Here is a 23899-nt window from a genome sequence, read left to right on the forward strand (position 1 = left end):
GATCACATTACAGACCAAGACTGAAGAAGAAGCAGTTGATGTCTCCTCAACAGATGTGTGCAGCAATAAAACCAAAACTGTTCAGGTCTGAAGACATGAAGGGAAAATATCAACACTTCTGTTTTTGTGTTGATTCAGCAGCCTCTTCGGTCTGTTAAATATCTGAAGAACCTTCCTTTTTTAATTGCAACAGTAATACGGATAATAACTTTAACATCTGGCTGCTTTTTTATGACATGTACATGCAACATTTCATATAAAAGTGCATTGTTGGAAACTTTGTTGTTCAGGTCAATTTTATTTTTCATTTACAGTTAGAAATAAACCAGAAAACCCCCAGAACTGTGTTGTTTTCTCATGTAAATTAAATTGTCAGCATAAACTTAGTGTTAACTAGCAAACTAGTTAATATTGAATGCCCATTCACTTTTGTACATATATTTGATATTAGTTACTGTAATCTCTCACAGTTTATGCCCAACATTAACCATCACATATATAAAAGCCTTTGATAAAAATACATTGAACCACACAGAAGCTGCCACTGGAATGAGAAAACAAACTGAGGCAATTAGCTTCACCACCAGTACGACTGGAGCAGAAATGTGTGAACTGTTTAAGTGTGGGGGCCTTCTGCGACCCCCCTCCTCTTCATTCCCCTCTCAACAGTGAGGTCAGAGGTCACTATGAGACACTGTAAGAAGCAGCACCCATGGGTCTGCTAGGGAGTCATGCTCAAGGTCACTTTAGCTGGGTGGATGTGCTTGTTGTCATGGGGACTGTCCTTCAACAAGACAGCTGTCTTCAGATGGAGTTGCAACAAATCATGTTCAGAGATTTAACAGCAGCACAACAAGCAACACAAGCGCAAAGGATTCCCAAAACAGAGACAGAAAATAGTAGTTTGGTATTAAATAACAATAATACAACAGACATTAACAACAAAATAAACAGAAACTAAAACAAAACCATCCGTCCCTACAGGATATGATAACCCACAACTCAGTGAATGAAAGTTTAAACTGCTTCCGGATTAAGATCGAGGCGTTAGTGATCAACTGCAAAATCGGGTAAACTGCAAATACACTATGATATTGCTTAGTCATCTAAGTCAGGTGAACCTGAGGATGTTAGATATGCATGTCTCTGTACTGAAAATTACTTTATGATACACATACTGGAAAGATTTGAATGGACTGAATTCAAAGTCTCAACGCAACAAAGGTTCTACAGTAGGTGATTTTTAGAGGCAGAGATTATTTCAATGCTGATGTACTGAGCCACAGTTCTGCAAATTTTCACACTGCAAGCAATGGAAAAGATGGCTGCCTATAAGGTTGTGAAAACACATGTAAGTTTTAACACACAAGTATGTCCTTTGAAACAGTTGAGAGAAAGGTAAAGCACATGTGATATTCTAACCAAAAGTTAAAAAAACTGAAAAATCCTTCATTTGTACCGTACAACCCAGGACAAACCCAATAGAAGAGTAGGGTCAAATCTTCTTGCAAAGTAATCAAACATCTGAATATCATATTCATGTTACATTATCAACTACCTTTACACCCTTGATTAATACCTCCTTCACAATTTGTGCACATATGTATCATACATGTTATTCTTATTAACCAGATGTGGTATTTGTTATTTCACAATGTTCTCATTGTGATAAGGATGCTTTATAATATGTGATGAGCTCCACTTTAAGAAAGTGTGATGATGTCCAGTAAATGGTAAGTACATTTCAATAGTAGGAATATGGAAGACAGAACCAGATCACAGTTAACATTCATTGGTAAGAGACTAATTTCCTATTGCACTTGTAATTCAAATAATGTTCATTTCAAATATTTTGGTTTTACCCCTACCCAATATCTGCTCATTTTTTCTTGTACATTCCTTGGTCCTTTCTAATGTTTCCCAAAAATATTGTTAATGCCCTAATTAATCTCCCATTGAATATATAACATCACTGCTTAGTATATGTTTTCACAGAAAAAGGCCCAGTAACTTCTCAGCACTGTGTTCCAGTGTTTTGTTAATTTGGTCATCATGTCTATCTGATTCCAGACCAGCTGTGGAGATAAGAGGTCCAGCCTGAGCCCCGATTCCCAGAGGCCTCCTCCTCACCTACACAAAAGAGAGCAAAGAACACCTTGTAATTAGTAGAAATAACGGATGCTGTTTACTATGGCACCTCAAGACCCATGGAGAGAAAAAGCAACAAATGATATTTGTCTAAACAAAATTGACAAAATTTAGGTGTGTGTCTATAAAAGTTATTGCATAATAAATACATTATTTATGGCGTTTAAGTTTGTGTGAGCCCTGTGTGTGAACACTGACAATACTGCAATGACAAACCAGGAGTTTTATAATTTGTTTGATCAGTGGTCTGGCTGCTAACATATTTTAAGCAGTACTGAGGTATTGTATGCTCACATTTGAGTGCACTGCACAGTCTCTTTGGTGAGACCTATGTGGCGATATGTCTCAATTTTAGAGATGCGATTCACATAATATATACTGTACCTTGTGCAATTGCAGCCAATTTGCTTTTCTCCTCTGGACTGAGCTGCAGCATTGTGTGAATAACAGGCAAAAGTGCCTGCCTCTCGCTGCCAGATCGCAAGAAGATGAATTGCAGCAGGACATTCTTCAGATACTCCAGGTTGGCCACGCTCTTCTCCCTCTCCTGGTTTCGCTCAAGACGACGTACCTCGCTCTTCAACAACTAGCAGGTGGAAAATATCGGCAACATAGGGAAAAAATTAATAAACAAAGATTTGACAATTTTCCTGTAAGCCACACTGTTAGTTAAAAAAAAATAAACTAGACATCTTGTACAATTTTGGGTGGCAATAGACCTTTTTTCATAGCAAACATTTTACTCGTCATTGTAACAGAGACATGACAAGCTGGCTCTGTTCCATTTAAAGTAATCAGTAAGATATACCACTGAACGGGCCTGCAATGGTGCAAACTAAAAAGTAGACACTCATAAGTGTAATTGTCAGAATATATTGTCATCCATGAAAAATATTGACTGTGGAAAAATTTGGTCATACACTATAATACAGTGGATTTAGGAAAGTGACACAAAATGAACAAAACAAGGCTGTTTCTTTTTCTTATTATACAGTGTAAGTATTTCTATACACTATTTCATTTACTGATTCAAACACATTATTTATTTGCCATTGTCAACTGAAATCCAAATATTTTTGTTGTTTGTGTACATAAATCGCGTTACTTTTTAAACGCGCTGCGGTAATTTTGATCACGGTGACTTTCCGTAGTCAAACAGCATACGTCACACACCTAACAAGCATGGCGGCGCTCTGTGGGAGAGGTCTGTCAAGTGTGTGGGCAGAGTGACACTGAGCAGATTGTGCCCATATTCTCTGAACGTGTAACGTTACTGTTTTCTTTTTAGCTGTGAGTCCCTCGTAAGTAAAACCACGTTAACCCAGTGAAGGATGGCGTTTGAGCGGCTGCTGCGCGCGGCGCTGGAGCTTCACTCCAGACATTTTAGACTCGTTGCTATGCAGCATAAAGTCGGTGTCCTGAGAAACGCGTCCGTGTTTCCGCAGACTTCACCGGGCAGCGGCCTGTCCAGCCGGTTCACGTGTCTGTCGGGACTGTGCAGCAGGACATTTGTCCACACAGGCCCCCGCGGTAACAACCAGGTGACCCGCCGCAGCCTCTCCACCTCCACGCAGCTCACCAGAGACGTCACCCTGTTCGAGCACGACCGGACCCGCTTCTTCCGGCTCCTGGCGGTCTTCTGCGGAGGACAGCTGCTCTTCTGGACCTACATGGCGCACTTCGCCTACACCGAGCTCAGAAACACAGGGGGCGGGGCCGGTAAAGGAAAACCCAAGGCGCCCACCACCACAACAACAACGACCACCACCACTGGACTGGCCGGGATGTGGAGCTTTGAGATGAACCTGGGCTCAAACAGCTGGAGGTACGGCTTCACGCTGGGATGCCTCGCCATCGGTGCAGGGATAGTCGGGCTCGGGGCTCTGTTTTGCCGTCGCTCTGTAAGCCAGGTGGTCTTACACCGAGGGGGGAAGATGGTGACAGTCAGCACACAGTCACCTCTGGGCCCGGGTCGAGGCCGGAGCATAACAGTCCCACTGTCTGAGGTGGCCTGCCACGCTCACAGACACGAGTCCCCCTCGTTCATTCCGCTCAGGATCAAAGGACACAGGTTTTACTATCTCTTGGACAAAGAGGGGACCCTAAACAACATCAGGCTGTTTGATATCACTGTTGGGGCATACCGGCCAGTCTAAGCTGGTGGTTACAAAACTGTGCTGGGCACCCAAAACCAACAGACGACTGATCTGAACAATGACAATGGCAAACCAGTTTCTGTTCGATTGTTTCTTTTCACTGAAATAAAATCTAATCTAATCTAAAAGATCAAGACTGCTTTGGGCTAATTTCTCCCTAGTTTGACATGGCATATTTATTCTGTCACTCTTTGGAGCTGAAAAAATTAACTGATTCACAAAAAAGAAAAAAAAACCAATAACTTTATGGACTGTCAATTAAGTAACCATTCCTCATGCAGATGAATGGTTACTTAATTGATCAAACATTCTCTGGATACAGTTTTAATTGATTAAGTTAAATTATTTTTAAGACAAAATATTGTTAAAGTAAACTAAAAAGCATATGTGTGTGTGCCTTCTGCATGTGTGTGTGTGTGTGTGTGTGTGTGTGTGTGTGTGTGTGTGTGTGTGTGTGTGTGTGTAAATGCACATGACTTTGACATACCGTGATCTGCTCCATGAGAACTGCATTGGTGGCCTCCGTTTCATGTAGCAAGCTGTTCATATGCTCCATGCTGCGGGTGGCTGTGGTCAGCTTTTGACTAAGCTCTTCTTTGGTAGGCTCCACTGTCCACACAAATGGCTCTAGAAATGAAACCAGACACACAAGCAAAGATCATGATGCTGAAGTTTCTGGCTACAGAAGCAAAGTGTGTGTGTGTGTGTGTGTGTGTAATGTATGTTTTATTTATTACATAGCATGCATGAGGATGTCCGTCACAGAATAAGATGCTGTCATAAGAAAATCAAAATATAAAGTCCATGTGTGCTATAAATGTAAAATTATAGTATTTTGTAACAAATTATATGAAGAACAATCTCTACAGTGGAGCAGGTTTTACTGAAATGTCCACTCTTTAATCTATACAGAATGGTTTATTACCATATTCAGGTCACAAACAATATGCAACATGTACGACGGATAAACCAGACCTCTTCAGTTAACAGACCTTGTTTGGGATCTGGAGACGTGAGAAGCTGCTCCAGTGAGGGAAGGTGTGCAAGTCCAGCAGAGGGGCTCTCAGTTTCTGTAGTCTCCATACCCTCACCCTCTTCTCTGGCCATAGACTGAAGGTCATTCAGGGCCACTAGTCCCAGCCCTGCCTGGTTTTGATCTGCGTTTCTACGCTGAGGGTCTGATGCCAGAGACTTACGACTGGCCTGGATGGACACTGCACCTGTAAGATGACGTAACATTCATAGCAGATCATGAGATTCCAGCCAGTTAATGATGGGTTTTATAAACCAGGATTACCTTTAAAACTCGATACAATTACAGATGATGCAGATATTTACAGTTAATTTGCTTCACCATGAGGGGGTTTATGTGTCAGACTAGAGGTTAAACAAGTCAAAAACATAATCTGCAACTTGATTTTTTTCTGATCTGCAGTATGCTCAACCTTTTAGTATGAATTCCTATTTTATTTCTCACTGAGCTGTGAGTCAATGTCCTACTTCATTGTGACATGAGGGGGCACCAGACACATTCTTGTATCAACCAGTTGAGTGGGAATTAACAATGACGAGTGAAAAGATAAGGTTGAGAGAAAAGATGGGTGCACGGGGGAGTGGGAGGACAGAGGAAAAGATTGTGATTTATGAACCCGAGTCTGAACCAAGAGGCCAGACTCCCAACGAGTGCCCTCATCTTCACACCTCCAGTCTGGTACTCGCCTCCTTCCCCCCACACAGCTGAGAGATGAGTCCCGAGTCCTGCTACATGTATATGTCAGTTTTTTTGATAGTCTGTATAAAAGTTGGACTGGGTTTTGTAGTCTGACAAGGGATAAGCAACAAAGGGCCCCTAGGGAAGCACTGAGAGCTCACTGTCAATATGACAAGGAATAATAGGTAAAAATAAATTCTTAATATTACTCAACAGTCGGCAACACGAAAAGCTGCAGCCTCCACCATTTTCCAACTTGTGAAAAAAATTGGGGGAATTAATATTTGTACAGACTAACAGTTAATTTTAAAACATAAACTGTGCAGAACATGACAATAAACATTCATCATCTTGTAACTGTTATGACTTGTTGATTTATTTTTAAAAAAGTAAGAGATATGAGGCCAACAGTTTTATGGCCCACCTGTCCAATACGGCCTGTAAAACACACTGATGGTGAACCGCTCTGCTCATCCATTAAATCCAAATGAAATCCCAATATAATATAATTTTCAATAAAAGGCTGATATCATCCCCATATATTGGTCTAATGCTGGTGTGTATTTGTGATCCACTAATGATAAGTCAGTCCAGATGCCACAGTGAGCGGTTTGCCACACTGAGAGGCGGGGACAGAGCCGAGGAGCCTCACCAACACCTGGCCTCGCTGAAGTGACGGAGAAGAAACACACAAGCACTTGCCTTTCCTCGTCATGATCACGGTGTGTGTGTTTGCCATTTGACTCCAGAGGGCAGCTGTGTGGGAGGTGATGAATGAGCTTCCAGTGCTGCTCCACTGATAAACACACACCAAGACCCCCCCCTCTCCCCCACACTCCTCTGTTCTCTCTCCCCCATCATTCCTCTCCTAGACAAGACTAAACATGATAGAAAACTTGTGCAACCTCATCCTTTTCATCTGCTTCTTCATATACACCACCAAGTTCTATGATGTGCCCGCATGCTTACTGTTCTGACTCTGCAGGTTGAAGAGCTGCTCCTCAACACGGGTCAGCTGGCTTTGTAGGGTCTCCACGGTGGCTCGGTGGTCATCCCGCAGCTTCCTCAGCTGCTCCCTGTACGTCTGGCGCTGGGTCTCGACTTGAGACGACAGGTCGGCCTGAGCCTGGGACAGGTCTGCCCGCAGAGTCACATTTTCCGACTGCACCGAAAGCAGCCTGGAGGTGGTGACAGAGTCAGGGGAAATCGAAGGGAAAAATTAGCAGTGATGGCGTACAACAGGAAGTGACAGAAGAGTGACAGCATTTACCAGGCCTGATCCGGTGTGGACAATGTGTGTACCTATGTTTCATCATCAAATGTCAGATTGAAAAGAAAATCCAAAAACACATGTAGAGTGTAAGAGCATGGCGGTCTGGTATATCCCAGACAAGACAGGCTGAACGAGCAACAAAACCAGAGCTCATGTCTTGCTGGCTCACCTCTCACGGAGCTCTGCCTCCTTGCTGACAGTTTCCTGGAGGATTTTGTTGTGTCTCTCCAGCAGAGTGTCGTGTTCGGTCTGGAGCTGCTGCAGCTCGGCTGTGCTGCTCTGGAGGCTCTGCTGGCTCTCTGCCAGCCTGGACCTCAGCTGTTCCACCTGAGAGGACAACTGCTCCCTGACGAACAAACATTGCATTCATTACATTCACATCACTCTTACAGTGCTGCCAGACACATACCACTTAATTAGTATTCACTTTAACATGGTTCATGGGGTTTCTCCCTGAAATTTCAAAAACCCATATGCACTGTCAGAGCTGAGCAACAGCAATGTGGCTTTTACTTGTGTTAGACAATATGTAATAGTCAAGGAGTGAATGTGTCTTGGTTTAAGAATATCTATAAATGCAGGCTTATTGTATAGTAAGTATTTATTACAGTACTTTATATTAAGTCAACCTGTCTAAGCTACTTGCCTGGCTGTTTATTTGTCAGCAGGTTTTGCAGCTGTAAGTGTGTTTGAGGGAGACCAGGGTCAGAGAGGCTGCCTTATTATATACAATCCTCCCAATTTTGAACAGTACAGCAGCACGACCCTCATATTAAAACTGAGCGTCAGCACTTTTCCCTCTGGATTAGCTTTTTTTTTAATATCCAATGTGCTGGAGTACTGAGCCAATGCAACACAAATATGTTAAAAATGTCACTGTCCTAAGCAGATTAGATTCACTGATCACTGGCAAGACACAATTTACAGCCTGCATTTTTCTTTGTACACAAGTGTAATACAGGTGTTGTCCTTACCTCTCTACTTTACCAGCATCTCCCTCATTCTGAGTCGTGCTTTTGCTCTTCTGTTGTTTGAGCACGTTGTGAACTCGTACCTTGTAGCTCTCAAACTCGCCTGTTGTTGCCACAAGCTCAGCCTGGAATCAACACAAAGCACATAAAGCAGAGATAAATGACAAATAACACATTTACTGTAGATTCTAATTGCTCTCAAAGGAGGAAATAAAACTGCAAAGAATAATAAGATTCTCTTCTCTCTCTTTAATTACTTTCTTTTCAGTCTGCTGCACTCAAACTCACTGTACTTGCAAAGTACAAAAAACTCATCAGGTAAATGTCTCAGGTGAATAAAAACAAAGGCAATTTATAACTGAAATCACTTATGCTTGTGCTTCAGAGTGTGTAAGAAAAAACTTAAGTAAAGCCCTTTATTTAATGGGCATGTGGGATCTTTTTAGCCGGTGATTTTTTTGCTGATCTGAACCACAGCGATCAAAATTCCAAATAATCATCATAACTGTAGTGTTGAGCTGTTTTTAACAGCGGAGGAGGACAGGAAGGAGATGAAGAAAAGATGAAAAACTGCAAAGGCTGAATAATAAAAGGTCGAACGGAAGTAAACAGTAGAAAACACAAATGGAGAACAAAGAATGAATTACACCACATAGATCCACTCATTAAAATAGAGGGAAAAAACACCTCTCAGCCTCTGCAAAGATAATGATGCAGAATTAACTGCTCTCAAGGATGGTGGGAAAATGTGTGGCAGAATAAGAAAAAAACAAGGTCAGATGAACAGCAGACTAAGCGTTTTTTTATTACAAATTTTCAACATTAGTGGGCAGTGAAAATGATAACTAATTTAAGTTGTTAAAGTTAATTACAGCCATTTACTACAAAAACCAGAGTTGGTGGGCAGTGACTTTTTATCCATATTTTTCCTTTATTATTATCTATTATTATTGAATTGATAATTGATCGTTTATTGATTTCACATTTGCAGCTGAACAACAGTGTATGTTGCAGCTCCGCAAATATTTAGATCATTTATGCAGGTCACACCACACTGGTACTGAAACAAGTACTTGATTATTCAGTTGACCGAATGTTTAAGGCATTACTACAATTTAATTACCATTGGATTTTGGAGTGGTGGTGGTTACACAAGGAGCAATTACAAGTTGTCAGTTGACAATGTTGGTAGTAAATGATTAGCCTGCGCTAGTGCAGCTTAGGGTTAAATTAATCAAAGTCGGGGTCTCATCTGGCTTCAGGATCTTAATACAATGTGGATGAGTGGATGTAAAAACTACATTGATGGAGAAGGTATAAAACTGAGTGTGTGTGTACCTTAGCTTCGTCTCTCTCCTGCTGCAGGCTGTTGACGCGTTGCTGCAGGGAGCTGCTGGTTCTTTGTTGCTGTTCCAACGCAGACTTCAGCTGCTCCTGCAGACGATGGCGCTCTGCCATCAACTCGGACACCTCAATCTAATTGCATAAACACACAAACACTTTCATGTGTTACTTGTTTATGACCAAGATGTTGATTAGCAAGATTCTATATTTTATCAAAAGGAAGAGCGGAGAGGGATTTTGCTGCCTTGGATACCTTGGAGCTTTCTAGCTGCTGCTGGTGAGCCTCTAGCTCTCCTTTCAGAGAGGCCTGCAGCATCATGAGGGAGCTCTCCTGCACACACACACGCACGCAGTGACGATTTAAATGTATACACCCATATATTTAAACAAGGCAACACACATAAATGATCAAATATTCCCAACATCTTCAAGGCCTTTTTGACAGTCACGCTCACACATGGATGCATAACACTATTTACATTCATCAGGCAGTACTGTAATAGGCAATCCAGCATGGCACACACAAACACACACTGACACAAACAGACCTGTTTCTTGGCATCGGCCAAGTCCTTCTTGGTCTTCACCAGCAGCTGTTTCATCTTGGAGGTCTTCTCCTCCCCCTGGTCCAGCTGGGACTTCAAAGACTCTGGAGAAACATACAGACGCACAGACACAAGCACACAAACACACAGACAGACACATGAAAAGGTTTAAGTGCAACTGATACTGGTTTTTATTTTATGACATGGCTTGACTATGGAGCAATAGGAAATATAGAGAGAGAGGGAGGGAGGGAAATCACATGCAACAGTGTTTCCCACCCGAGGACTCTGCAGATACATGCTAGGCAGTAAATGCAGGAATAATAGATGTTCTTCATCAATATCTCAGTAAGTGGAGATTGTGTGTGTTTTAGGGATTTGGTCAACCTACAGAAAAAATGCCTGTGGAGTCCTCCTGTGATACAACCATGTGATTAAACCTGGTGTGAATTTAATACGATGCAATTGTACGTTTAACTCTGCAGCCCCACATTAAAATAAACTGGCATTAATGTCTGTGTCCTCGTGTGAGTGTAGATGTGAACCATACATACCAATTTCCTGTTTGAGTGTCTCTTCTTTCTGGGTGAGGGTGTTTATCTGGGTCTTTAACTCCTCAGTGCGCTCATCTTTCTCGGAGAGTTTAGCGTTAAGTTCTTTCACCAGACGCTCGTAGTCAGCCATCTCCATGTCCATCAGGGAGTTCTGCTGCGCCTCCTGAGGCAGTGTCAACACACCACGTCATTACAGAGAACAAAGCTAAAATCACATCTTGCTGTCAGTCAGGTCATTTTTCTCAAAATAAGGAAATCTTTTTCTATGTGGTACACATTATGCAACATATTTAAAAGATGTGTTTTCATGTCTGAACATTATCTCACTTAATGATAATTTAATATATCTATTATGCATATCTAATAATAACATAATGACAATATTCAGGTCATATACTTCCTCGGAATCTTCATTGATATGCTTTCATAAAAAGCTTAACAGTGCCTGACATGAATCTGTTTCATTTGTTTCTCTATTTTGAAAAAATAGTATAGTATTAGACTCAAAAATAGTACATTTATTGGGCAGTAGCAACACTGTGGACACATGACAAAGTCAGGCCTCCTGGCAGCTTTCGTGTACACTCCTATAATATGTAGGTCTCACTCTCTGCTAATGGAAAAGCAACAGCAGCTCCCATGCTGCTGTGGGCTAGAATTGCTCTCTTTCTCTCAGAGAGGTGCTGCTGTAGCTGCAGGCCGGCCATCACCAGTCCAGTCGCTTGACTGGACAGGTCCTCAGAGACACACTCGTGTCTAAGAAGCATTTGAGTGTCTGTTTGTGTGTACCTTGCGTAGCTGGTCCAGCTCCTGGGCAGTCTGCTGAGACTGCTGCTGCTGCTTGCGGAGCTGGGCTGTCAGCTCTTCTACCTCCTTCGTGGCAGATGTCAAGTCCTGCACATGCAAGCAAAGACGGGGAGCTTTTGGTTAGCAAACAGCTTTCCCTGTATTCTGTGGATTCCGTGCAATACCTCTGATCGGTACACCGCCGTATTTTTTACCTTGATCTTCTGTTCTTTCATAGCTTTCTCAGCCAGCAGCTCTTTGTCCAGATTGGCCGACTGTCTCTGGAGCTCCTGGTTGTGGGTCTCCAGCTGTCTCACTGTGCTCCTCATGGTCTCCATACCAGTTTGCAGGTCCTCCTTCACACTGATCAGTGTATCCTTCTGCAAAATTATGAATCACTGTCTCTGTCAGGTGACAAACCTACGGTATATCTTGAAAATGATCATTTCACAGGAGTTGCCACTGCAGAGGATGTGATCTAATGAAAATTTGTAAGAGAAGAAGGGTAAATATCTTTACAGATGTCAACCTTTCTCATTAAGTGACAAATGTTCTGCCTCTGCTCTGGTTTACCTGAAGGATACCAAGCTGTGTTAAACCTCTTTTTGTAAAATACTGTACATCAACCTTGCATCTTTATGTTGCAGGTGGATGATGAGTGATATGTATTATTTTACAAAATAATTTTACTGGTGAATGAAGAATGTTCCAGGGCTTTTGCAAACCCACTGCACACAGAAAGGGTGGATGTCTTTCTTATATCATTAAATGTTTCTATTTCGCAGATGCATGGCTTTAATCTGAAAACCTGCATATAAGAAAAGGCATCAAACCTGTATAAACACACATTTGAAAGTCATTCATGCAAATCTGACAGCAGCAGGCTCTGTGGGCTTTCTCTGCAAGGAAGACTGAACCACCAGCAGCAGCAGCAGCAGCAGCAGCCACCTCCCATCATCTGTCAGACAAACACTGAAGCTATGATTGGTACACAGAGATGTCCAGACGTACTCCTGGATCCCCGAGTAGCTTCGAGTCTGCCTCCACCCCCGAGACCCATGAACGCACACAAGAATAAACCTGTGTCTCAGAAAACGGTGTTGCACTCGCACGCAGCAGATGGAAGCTAAACTCCGCTCCATTTACCTGCCTGTTGTTCTCTCATTGGAAAAAGACAGTTATGAGCTTGGGGAGAAGAGTATATACGTATAAACACAATTCCTCCCTAGCTCCCCCAGTCACATCTTATGGGCCATTTGTGGGAGCAGGGCCGTCAAGCGCAGCTGGGTAAAGTGTCGCCGGCTAAAATGACTCACTGTAAATCAGATGAAAACTGAGTTATGCGAGAAGTATAGGAGAGATGTATTGCTGGACGAAGTGGCAGTGCTTGGATTTACTGGAGGGTGAGACCACTTTGTGTGTTTGTTAGTGGTAATGTGTTTGCGCGCGCGTGATTGAGTGTGTGTTACCTGTGTGACAGCACTGCTGAGTCGTTTGGTCAGCTCTGCAATCTGTCTCTCTGCCGCCTCCACCTTCTCTCTCTCCTTATCCAGTTGTTCTGTTTGCCCATCGTAATCTATCTGCAGGTTCTACACACACACACACACACACAAAAGCATCCATACACACACACGCACATTACTGGGAGCCGGTTGAACAGCTCAGCGAGGGTAAACACTATGCATCTCAGATATCAGCCGCATTTAAATTTGAGTGAGGGACAAAAATTCTCATTAGACACAACAGAGTGGCTTCTCCTCTCATGGAAAGCAGAGTGCAGTCTGGGGGCTCTTTATGGAGACCACTGGGAGTGACATCACGAACAAAGTTTGTTTAGAAGAGAGCATCCTTCCACTTGCCAATTAGTAACATTAGGAACGCGTGGATTGTTCGATGATCAAAACTGTCAAGTTTTATTTTGGGTCATGTCATATTGTGCCTTTATTTTGAAGAATTTAAATTGGCATCAGATATAGTGACGTGTGATTCACCAGCCAGCCCAGTTCTTCAAGACAAATTAAAGCAGACCACATCATAAATACTGCATTGTCTATGTTCTGGCATGTTAAACACTAAGAAATATCGATTCCATTACAACTTCATTCATGCTCTATTGTGGAATCAATTTACAATTAAAATAATGACTTACCATAAATACGCACTCCCTCTACATAATATATTAAATTACACCTGACTTTCAGTTGGATACCTCTGTCAAAGACACAGTGACAGAAGTAAAGCAGGATATACGGATCGTTTCCTATCCTGCACAGTCTCTCACCTTGTAGCCCTCAGCGCCGTGGATGATGTCTTTCATAGAGCTGTTCACCGTCTCCCTCTCTGCTTTCAGTGATTCTACATCCTCCTTGAGGGTTGCAACCTAGAAAAACAATCATATAATTGCTTATCGTTTAAATTGTGAAATAACATAAAATTTATTTTCCATTTAGTATGTTCATTTTCTTAAATAATAGATATCAAACTAAAAAGGATGAAAAGATAATGTTATTATCTTCTCTACAGTACCTCTTTCTTACTGATGTCCAGCTCCTTCTTTGCTTTGACAGCAACTGCCTTGATTTTGTTCATCTTCTCGTCCTTTTCTTTGATTTCTTTCTCCAGGAGTGCTGAGGGGAGCAGAGGTTAAAATCTATGATTTCCTATCAGCGTCAACGTACAGGGAAACCAAAGTACCATATATCTAGCAAAATAACAAGCAGAAACCCTTACATGGACATGTGACATTTCCATACCTATTTTATTTGTGATCTCAGTATCTACGGTTTCCTCAGAGGAAGCAGACTGCGGACCAGACTCCTGAGTGTCACAGAGGAAAAAGAGAGAAAACACGAAGCGTTAATGTATTTGCCATTTTGTCAGTAAATAAAGATTGTAATTTAGATGACAACAAAAATAATGCCTGCAATGAGGTTGCCCATAGGAGGAAAACAAGCATCCATTATCCAGCTGTGACCTACAATGTTATGTGTTTCACTTGCTGAAATACTTAATTCTCTGTGGTATGTGGCAGCAAGATCACACTTCATTGGGAAGTTAAAGCAAAATGTGGTCAAATTAATTGTTTGTTTAATAGTAGTCATAATAAAATTGGTTGGAAGATTTTACTTGTGATTATAATTGGTCATTAGAATCCAGATAACTTTAAGCATCAGGGCTGAAAAACGTCAACAGCATTCTGTTGAACTGTGTGTGTATGTGTGAGGTGTGTGTATGTGGTGAAGATGACATATATGATTGTTTACTTTCACTTGCACTCTTCTTGTTTTCTATTTGATTTCTAATTGATTTTTATATAACTATGTATACCTGTTGTGGAGCACACTGAGTCTGCCTTCTGCATGAAATGCGCTTTATAAATAAAGCTGAATTGAATTGAAAATACATTTAGGATGAACCTGATGCACTAAGAGCTGCACTCACCTGCAGAGCGACCATCTCACTCCTGAGCTGAGATATGACTGAGTCCTTTTCCACCAGCTGGTCTCTGTATTCTTTCCTTTCCTTCTCCAGACTGTCCATTTCCCCTTTCTCCTTCTCTTCTTTCTCTTCAGTCATGAGAGAAATCTGAGCCTGCAGTTTCTGGTTCTCCTCACTAATCTTCTCACTCAGCGACTTCATATCCAGCAGGTCTTTTTGCAGCCCTTCACTATCCTTCACCACCTCCTCAAGGTTGTTTCTCAACATGTTCCTCTCCTCTTCCAGGTCTTTGATCTGGGCCAGGAGCTCCTTCTCTACATCCTCTATTCTTCTTTCCCCTTGAGCTTCATCAAGTCTACTCCTCAACAGATCCCTCTCCTTTTCTAGCTCATCTATCCGTACTCGGAGCTCCTCAACTTCATCTGTGGAATTTTTGAGCGCTTCATTTTGATTTTCTTCCAGTGCTCTGATGGAGGTACGGGCCTGCTCTGCCTCCTCTGTCGCTGAGCTCAACTTCACCTCTAGACAATGTTTTTCAGACGTCTCCTGCTCCAGCTGAGCCTCCAGTGCTGCCAGCTTGGAGCCCAAGAGCTCCCTCTCTTCCTGGGCTTTAATAAGCCCCGAGGATGCCTCTTCTAGTTTCTGATGAAGGCCGTCCTTTTCTGCAGAAAGCTCTTTGATGGTCAGCTCTAAGGCAGAAACTGCCTCCTGCTTTCCATCCACCTGCTCTTTCAGACACTCTCCTACCTTGTCCCTCTCCTCTTTCAGATGCTGCAATTCATCTTCATTCTCCTTTTTCAAGCTTACCAGCTTCTCTTTCTCTTCTCTCAACAAGAGTGTGTCTTTCTCTTTCTCCTCCAGCAGCCTCTCAAATTCTTTCGTTTTCTCGTCAGTCAGCTTTTGCATTTCCTCTTCTCGCATTTGTACCAGGGATTGTATTTTGTCCCGCTCTTCAGTCAGTGTGTTGACCATCTCTTTCAGATCTTGAGTCATGTTTTCCTTCATCTGCATTTGGGAGAGGATCTCCTCATTCTGCTTGGTGAGCTCCTCCACAGATTGCTTCAGCTCACTGATCACAGTTGTCTGTTCCTCCACAGATGCCTTGAGCTTCTCGTCCTCACCTGATGGACTGTCAGACTTGGGCTTCTGCTCCGTCATGTTCTCCCTCAGAGTGTTTTTCTCCTCTGAAACCTCTTTGATCTTCACCAACAGTTCATCTCTCTCTTGGGTGACTTGTTCGATCTTTTCTTGGAGTTCTTGGACAGTATTAGCAGCTTGCTCCTTCATGGCTTTGTATTGAAGGACAAAATCTTTTGTCTTCTCACCCAGTTCTGTCTCTACACCCTGAAGTATTTCTCTCATGTGGTGACACTCGGCAAGGGCGGATTCTCGGTCCCTGGTCAAGGTCTCACATTGTTCACTCAGCTCCTGCTTCAGCCTCTGCTGTTCCACTGGATTCACAGCTGACTCTCCTTGTGCCTCTTGCTGTTCAGGATCAAGAGTCGTCGCAGGATCAGTGGGGGCACCTTCCCTGGTCAACTGCAGCTCATTGATTTTGAACTCCAGCTCTTCTCTTTCCATCTGGAACTCCTCCTTGGCCCTCTCCAGCTCTGCCTCCATTTCAATCTTCACATTACTGAGCATGGTAAGCTCATCCTGCAACATGGTGTTTTTGGCTTGAAGGTCCTCCAGAGCTACTCTCAGTATACTGGTCTCTGTCTCCTCGCCATCGCCATGGCTGGAGTCACCCTGACTCACACCAGACAGCTCCAGCATTTTGGCAATCCCTGAACCACGGGCAGGTTCCTCTTCTTCCTCTTGCACATCCTGCAGATAGCTCTCTGGAAAATAAAGGTTTTTCAGACCTTTAGCAACACTTAAGCCATTTAAAATGTTTAGTTATACCACGAACCCAAGTGTGAAATAGCACGTTGGTGTTGATATATCAGTCTTATGTAAAGCAATAGTTTATGGAATACAATAAATGTATTATCTTGTTAACAAAAGAAAATATATGTTCTTAAATATACCAACCATTGTTTTACTGCCTCTTTAGCATGGGATATAAAAACCTGAAAATTACAATTGAGTAACCGTGTTTTCAAAAAATGGTGACTACATTGTACAAACTGTAGCTTCAATAGAATACAATACATAAATCATTTGGAAACAACTGTTAAATCAAGTATTGTACCATTGCTTGAACAAGTCAAACTACTTGAGACAGCAAGAGTCTTTCACAGTAACAAAAATGGCAGTGAAGATTCTGAAGAGTGTCTTCAAACAAAATGCTGTTGTACCTTTGAGAGCCAGCTGCTCCGTCAGCTCCTCGTGGAGCAACAGGAGACGCTCCCTCTCCATCTCGAAGTCCTCCTCGAGAGTCCTCATTTCCTCCTCGTGCTGAAGAGTCTTCTGAGCCAGGTCCACCTTCAGGTTCTCCACCTCCTGCTGGGCCTCCGTCATCTCCCGCTGGTGGCTCTCCTGCAGCTCAGCAGTCTCCTGGGATTTCTGCTCTTGGATTGCTTCCAGTTCAGCTCGAAGAGTTTGGATCTGAACTTCTAAAGAACGGTGGACTTCTTCAGTACTCTCTTTTGCGCTGGCATGCTCAGCTTGGCGCTCTGTCTCTCTTTCACTCTCGCTCTTCCTGTCACTCTCTTCTCGCTCTTTCAGTAATTTCTGGAAATAAGCCAATTCTTCTTGGTGTTTATTCTTGGATTCCTCAATGCTGCTCTCTAGGGTCTTGATCCTGCTTTGGTGGTCTTCTACCACACGGTCCAGTTCTCTTTGCAGCACCGCTTGCTCATCCTGCACAAGGTAACAGTCAGGCACATGAAGTAAAGATCAATTCTTACATAAACATATCTGCATGAGCGGACTTTAAAATCTACTGAAGAAAATTTTACATAATGTTTAGGTGGATCTTATGTGATGTCTTTTTCACCTTGGCTTGCTTCTTAGTCTTCTCCAGATCTTTACGAGCCAGTGCAAGACTTTGCTGAGTTTCTGCCTTCTCCAGTAATAAGGCATCCATCCTCTCTGTCAACTCCTACAGCATTGTGAAAAATAGGTGCATGCTAACAAACAGGGATCTATAGCACACACACAATGAGATGCTGCAATGAAACAAACCTGTATTAGTGTGGAGTCATCTGGGCTGCTGTTGCTGTTTTTGGCTTGTTGTTTGAGGGATTCAACCTCTTTTTCCAAATCTGATTAAATAAAAAAATAATAACATCATCTAATCTCATCTGTTATGAATAGCCATGGAGTCAAAACACACACACACAAGCAAGCTTTAACAAGATTTACCTGTACACCTGCTCTTCATCTTCTGCATGGCAGCCATTTGCTTCTTAGCAAACTTGATGAGGTCATCTTTGGGCAGTGTGTCCAGCTGAGAAAAACATGCAACGAAAGAAAAGCATTAATGTAGACAACAACACCGTAATAATATCATGTTTAAATATGGATAGGTGCTGTATGTTGAGGTGCAGTACCTTTGACTTGCCTGCACCTGCTGGTGATGGAGCAGGAGACTGTGCTCCAGTGCCACCAGGGTCCTGTTTCAGGAAAGGGAAAAGTAAGAGACAAGTTTAAATACTGAAAGTAACAAAGTATCACACCTGACAGGTATGTTACATTGCTTAATTGGAGATTTTATCACGGTGTTACCTTTAAAGAATCCTAAATTTAATGTTGCTGTGCTTGCTGACAAAGCAGTTTTCTTGATAAAGAGCACTTCTAAAATCTGTTCGGATTATGAGGAGTCATATTTCAGTCCGGCATACAGACCAACCATAACTAATTATAGCCTAATTTTCGACTGTAATGGTGATCAGTCTTGCTTGGTCTGGACTTTCACCCTGCTACAGTGGATGACTGAGGAGATCAATCTCAGCCAACTCGGAGAGGTTACTGAGTGAAATGTGGTGATGCTGCATGCTGAATACATGTCTGTTGTACCAGAGAAGTGTGACACATTAATGATTTACATCAGAGCCTTGATACGTCGAAATAAACACTAAAGCGTGGGATTAGTCCGGTTTGTAAACAGCATATAACTTAACCTGCTGGTAGTTTAACTAACGCGGTCTCCCAGTCCTTTCACAGTCAAAGCTCAGGAGCTTTGAGCCATATTTACAAACTACAACTCGGCATATTTCACCTTTAGCTAACTTAGAGATGCTAAGATGCTAACAATGCGCTTCACTATGCTGGGACCGGCTAGTGCTAACACTTTAGCAGGAAACATTTACCTCCATCTCTGTGAGTTCAGCCCTTCAGATACTTCTCAGTCGTCTGGCAAGCACAAAGAGACACCCGGGCAACTTCACCGGACCGAGTCAGGCTGGTATTTAAGTTTATTTCCGATTTCCTTGGGACTTTAACACGAATACATCCCCTCTGTTTTGGTTTGGAGTTAACAGGCTAAATAGGCTACGATCTACTTCCGCAATCGTCAACCAAGTGACGTCAGTGTACGTCAAGTTAAACAGGATATTTTATCCGGATTTTTCAACATCAGCAAACATTGGACTGGGTTTGACTTGTGTTTGTACAAACGTGAATTGTGTAGCATATTTAATTAATTGCACTTTACATATTCGTCGGATAAATAATGTTGTCGGATAAAAATGTGCACTGCGTTAATGTTACATCCGCTGCAGGTGGCCAGACCTACACTGACTGGGACTATTAGACTTATGCTTCTAGTTAGTGTCTGGAGATAGTCAGATTTATTTTGCAGTTTATCAACAGCATTATTTTTCACTGCAACTACCTCAGTCATGACTGTGGAGAAAAAAAAGGGCTCAGATTTGGACTTCAAACCTTGAAAAGATGGTTCATATGGAAGAGTCAAGGATAAATAGTGTTTACAGCCCCTGAGCGTTACAGCTAGATCTGTATAATATGAGTCACGTTTCAATGCATTCTGAAACCTGAATTGTTTATTGTATATCTGTGTCTGGAGGCACCGTCTATGGGAGGCACACATTTTGTATCTAATTAACTATATTCCTAGATACAATGTAACGTTGGTGGTATTATAGGAACAACACTAGCAAATGTTACTGAATACTTTGGTTGAAAATGCTTTAAAGCCAGCTTGTTATGTTGGAAAATGTGTCACATTTGACATGCCTTTGCTGTCATATGTAGGCTACATTAAACATAATATGCAAAACGCAATAGAAAGATCAAACATATCATAAAGACCAACACTGTGGAAAAAACTATTCAAAACAAACCCTCAGGACCAAAATATAGTCAATATAGACCTACACACAGTTTTTGACAGTCTTGGCAGGTAGCTGCGGACAGCACATCCTGTAGCTGAGAACCTAACACTAACTGTTCTGATTGTTATTTCACTGTGTATGCAGGGGCATATGGGGCAGAAAATCATCCCCAAGCTGTCCGACGCGACCATGATGTTGTTTTTGTGGCTGCTGTAGGGAGGTGGGGGTTATCTGCCCCCATGCTGACACCGGGCCTGTCACAAACTCTGTGGATGGCCTGGCCCTGCTTCTGTATTCCTGTCACGTGAGGTCTAGTTTTATCTGTTGAATATGGAGAGCGTCTGTTTTGACACGAGTGATAGAAGCACTGACGGAAGCAGTTTAGCGAGACGCCTCTCATCCTGACAAGGCTGGGATGCTCTGGGCAGAAGGGCCGGGTCTATGCCGACTTCGTGTCTCATCTGGAAGAGACCCATCTCTGCCTTCCACCCAGCCTGGGTCAAACACACCCATCCATCACAGCCCCTCCCTTGTTTTCTCCCAGGGCATCCAGCAGTATTTTGCTGCCATTTTTCTCCCCCCACTCGTGGCCGTCAGTCAGGGACGGCTTTGCAGTAATATAACTGACACTGGCTGGCGTTCAGGGAGTAATGAATAGCCTGGCTGGGTCCATCAGGAGGAGCAACAGACACTCTTTCATGCTTCTCCTTTCTCTTTTGCTTTCCCTTTCTCTCTCTCTTTCTCAATTTCTCCTGCTGGTTTTGGCTCAACAGTCACCACATTTCAAACTAACATAGAAAGAGTTGGATACACTGCAAAAGTAAATGTTGCGTAAATGCTGTGAGAAATAACAACAAAAGTCGATGCTCATCATTAAACTGCCAATGTAAGAGTGATTTTCTATTAAAACCTACTGTAAATTTCAGCCAGATTGATCAGAGTAGTAGCCTACTAAGTCATCTTCTCTGAGCCTTCATTCCTCCTTTCATGCTCCTTGTGCTCCTCTACTCCACTGCCCTCCACCTCCTACCCAATCAGTGAAAGGTGACTTTGGGGGAGGCACGGTGGAGTGTTTATGTCACTGACCCCCTACAGCGTGATTGAAGCCTCTCAGTGGGGCCTCTTGATTGATTTTTTTTTATTTTTTATGTTTGAATAAGCAACAATTTGATTGTGAGGACACTGCAATCTCCCTCTTGACTCAGCTGATCTTAATAAACAGGGGTAACTGATTAAACGCATAAAAAAGCCTGGTAAAATATACAGTTATAGCATACAGTATTAATAGTAGAGATATGATATTCATTAGTGAATCTCTATGACTTTAATTTGTCTGTATTAATAACAGAACAGCAGCATTTGCACATTTTCAACACATTATTTAATATTTATTATTTGCATTTGTTTGAAAGAGTCAATCAGATAAGATTGTTAGTTTTACCCAGCATTTATACTGGTCCATGTTTTGTTCATTGCATTCATGCATTTGTTTTCATCCTGACATTTTACCTCTGAAGACTGGCAGTACCATTAATAGGTTTGACATTTTAACATATAGCTTTGACATTTTAATGTATTAATCTGGGAACTGAACCTCTCAGATTGTGCTTTTCACTACAGACCCTTCAAGAATGGGCTTTCTAACAAATGACCAAAGCTTACATTCATGAAAGATGACAGAATATGTCATTATGTTTGGAGCTGCTGTTAATAGTGTTGGCTCTTTACATAATAGGTTAATAGTTAATAAAGTCTCTGTGTCACATTCTCAAGAGGAGGTAATCTGTCAGATGTTGTGTATCATTAATCATCAAAGATGCTACAAAGAGGACTAGATTGTGAATCACAGTGGTTTAACATTTATTTTTAGGAATTTTCAAAAATGTGGTCACTCCATTATGAACTGTCGCTTTGATGCTGGTGGGATGAATCTAAGTTGAGCGGTGAAAGCACAACATTCACCACTACTGCTCATGTGCCAAAGGAGTGTAGGCCTACATTAACTAATAGTTCAAGTTAACTCATATGGTTATGATATTATTATCATCTTAAAAATAACTAAGTTTTGCCACACCAGCTGTTCCATAGAGACCTGTAGGCACAATGGTATTTGAGGCAAATGGTAACATTATACTAACGTGATATAATAACGATCTTAAAGGTGATAGCTACAAGTTTAATTCCTCCTGGCCAGTCGGTGTAGAACTCACACAGCCTGCTCTCGCTCCAACCTTCCGTTGTACTGGTTGCCAGTTACAGCAGTTACACATGACATCAACATTCTAATGCTGTTGCCACAGAGATCATTCCATGCCGACGTTGCCAACGTAACCAGATGTAAATATTTATATATTTCGGACCCACCAAAATTTATTAAACAATTATTTATACTATTTTTTTTTAATTCAGTAAAATTAATACTTTTATTCTGCACCCCTCTAGACATTCTGTGGATGCATTATTTTTGAAAAATGTATCATTTTGATGAAAAAGTTGTAGCTATAACCTTTAACATATGGATACCGTGATGCTGTTGACATGCATTAAACACCACACAAATGAAGTCAGGCTATAATCTGGTCTATCCACAAAGGAACATCTCTGTCTGACTGACTCAACTACATAAACAGTTGTGTAGCTGGATGCACAGTAGGTTACCTTGGCTTTTGTATTTGTGTGTGTACATGCATACGAGGGTGTCAGAAGCAGTGGAGGCCCCATCCTGATTGTCGTCTATTATTGATGATGTCACAGCAGCAGCACCCTGTGGACTTCAACAACAAACCGCACTGTTGACCTTTAGTCTGAGCGCTGATCGGATCCTCAGGTTTTTTTTATGACGTTTTAAGGCAAAAGATGCCAGTCCACCTCAAACAGTCAGAGACAAAACATCAGGATCAAATGCTTTATGTAAACACTTCTTAAAACCAAGCAATTAGCCCAATATCAGTCATCAGTTGTTGATTCTCCTTTTTACTTGTAAATCAAATCTTTGGTACAGCAAACCGTCCTGGACTGGACCTGGACACAAGTGAGGGATGAAGTGATTAGGAAGAAAGAGCAGTGAGTGTAGCAGTTTTCTCTTCCATGCCCATAGGCTGTCAGGGTGTTGTATATAAATAGTTTGGTGGCTCAGCAGGAGAACAGCACTTCATCAAGGGCCACGGGCACAACCTGCATCCATCTGCACTTACACTAGCGCTCAGCTTTGATTACAACAAACAGTCTTCTTCTCTTCCTCATCCCCACTCAGTTCTCCCATACATGCTTACAGCACAGATTTTGGACATCCTGCACAGATGTTGTAGATTTACTTACTGTGTTTCCTTTGTTTCCTTCCTAGAAATCTCAATACGTAACATCTACAGAAAGCCCAGGGACCTTGCTGACTAACTGTATCTGTATCCTTTCTTCTGCCTAATGCCTTTTATCACAGTGGTGACAAAATGTGCTTAAGCAACATGTTGGACGTCCAAGTTTGAAGTTGACCAGCATTGCATTCACATAGAAATCTGTCTCAATCAAAGGAAAACAATAATAAGCACAAACTATTTTCATTTGCTGTATAGTCTTTCTGAATGAAACCAGTGTTGGGACAAATTGAAACAAAAATGTTGTTGGTTGTTTAAATAAATGCAAACCATGTGGCCTCACTGTTGTTGAAATACTGGACATTTGACATTTGACAAAGGAAGGATGGATGGATAGTATCAATTTCAAATGCAGTGTGACA

At 42.1% G+C, this 23899-nt stretch overlaps 2 protein-coding genes across 2 annotated transcripts; one reads left to right on the top strand and one right to left on the bottom strand.

Annotated features, from left to right (window-relative positions):
• Positions 1-284: 284 nt before the first annotated feature.
• On the bottom strand, positions 285-19378 carry gcc2 (GRIP and coiled-coil domain containing 2). The gene is made up of 24 exons (XM_085766333.1): positions 19183-19378; positions 18424-18486; positions 18236-18320; positions 18056-18135; positions 17868-17972; positions 17227-17731; positions 14930-16767; positions 14242-14305; positions 14015-14115; positions 13770-13868; positions 12958-13077; positions 11704-11868; positions 11492-11596; positions 10703-10865; positions 10152-10252; positions 9857-9934; positions 9598-9735; positions 8263-8384; positions 7458-7634; positions 6985-7193; positions 5297-5524; positions 4792-4931; positions 2533-2734; positions 285-2130 (listed from the first exon to the last, which is right to left on the bottom strand). The coding sequence occupies exons 1-24, from the start codon at positions 19186-19188 to the stop codon at positions 2057-2059; spliced, it is 4968 nt and encodes a 1655-aa protein (XP_085622459.1). The 5' UTR covers positions 19189-19378; the 3' UTR covers positions 285-2056.
• On the top strand, positions 3317-4356 carry tmem223 (transmembrane protein 223). Its single transcript, XM_085765664.1, has one exon. It carries the CDS (start codon positions 3480-3482, stop codon positions 4302-4304), a length of 825 nt encoding a protein of 274 aa, XP_085621790.1. The 5' UTR covers positions 3317-3479; the 3' UTR covers positions 4305-4356.
• Positions 19379-23899: the final 4521 nt, after the last annotated feature.

Source organism: Trachurus japonicus, chromosome 21, assembly GCF_045865225.1.
Source record: "Trachurus japonicus isolate A0001 chromosome 21, Traja_1.0".
NCBI lineage: Eukaryota > Metazoa > Chordata > Actinopteri > Carangiformes > Carangidae > Trachurus > Trachurus japonicus.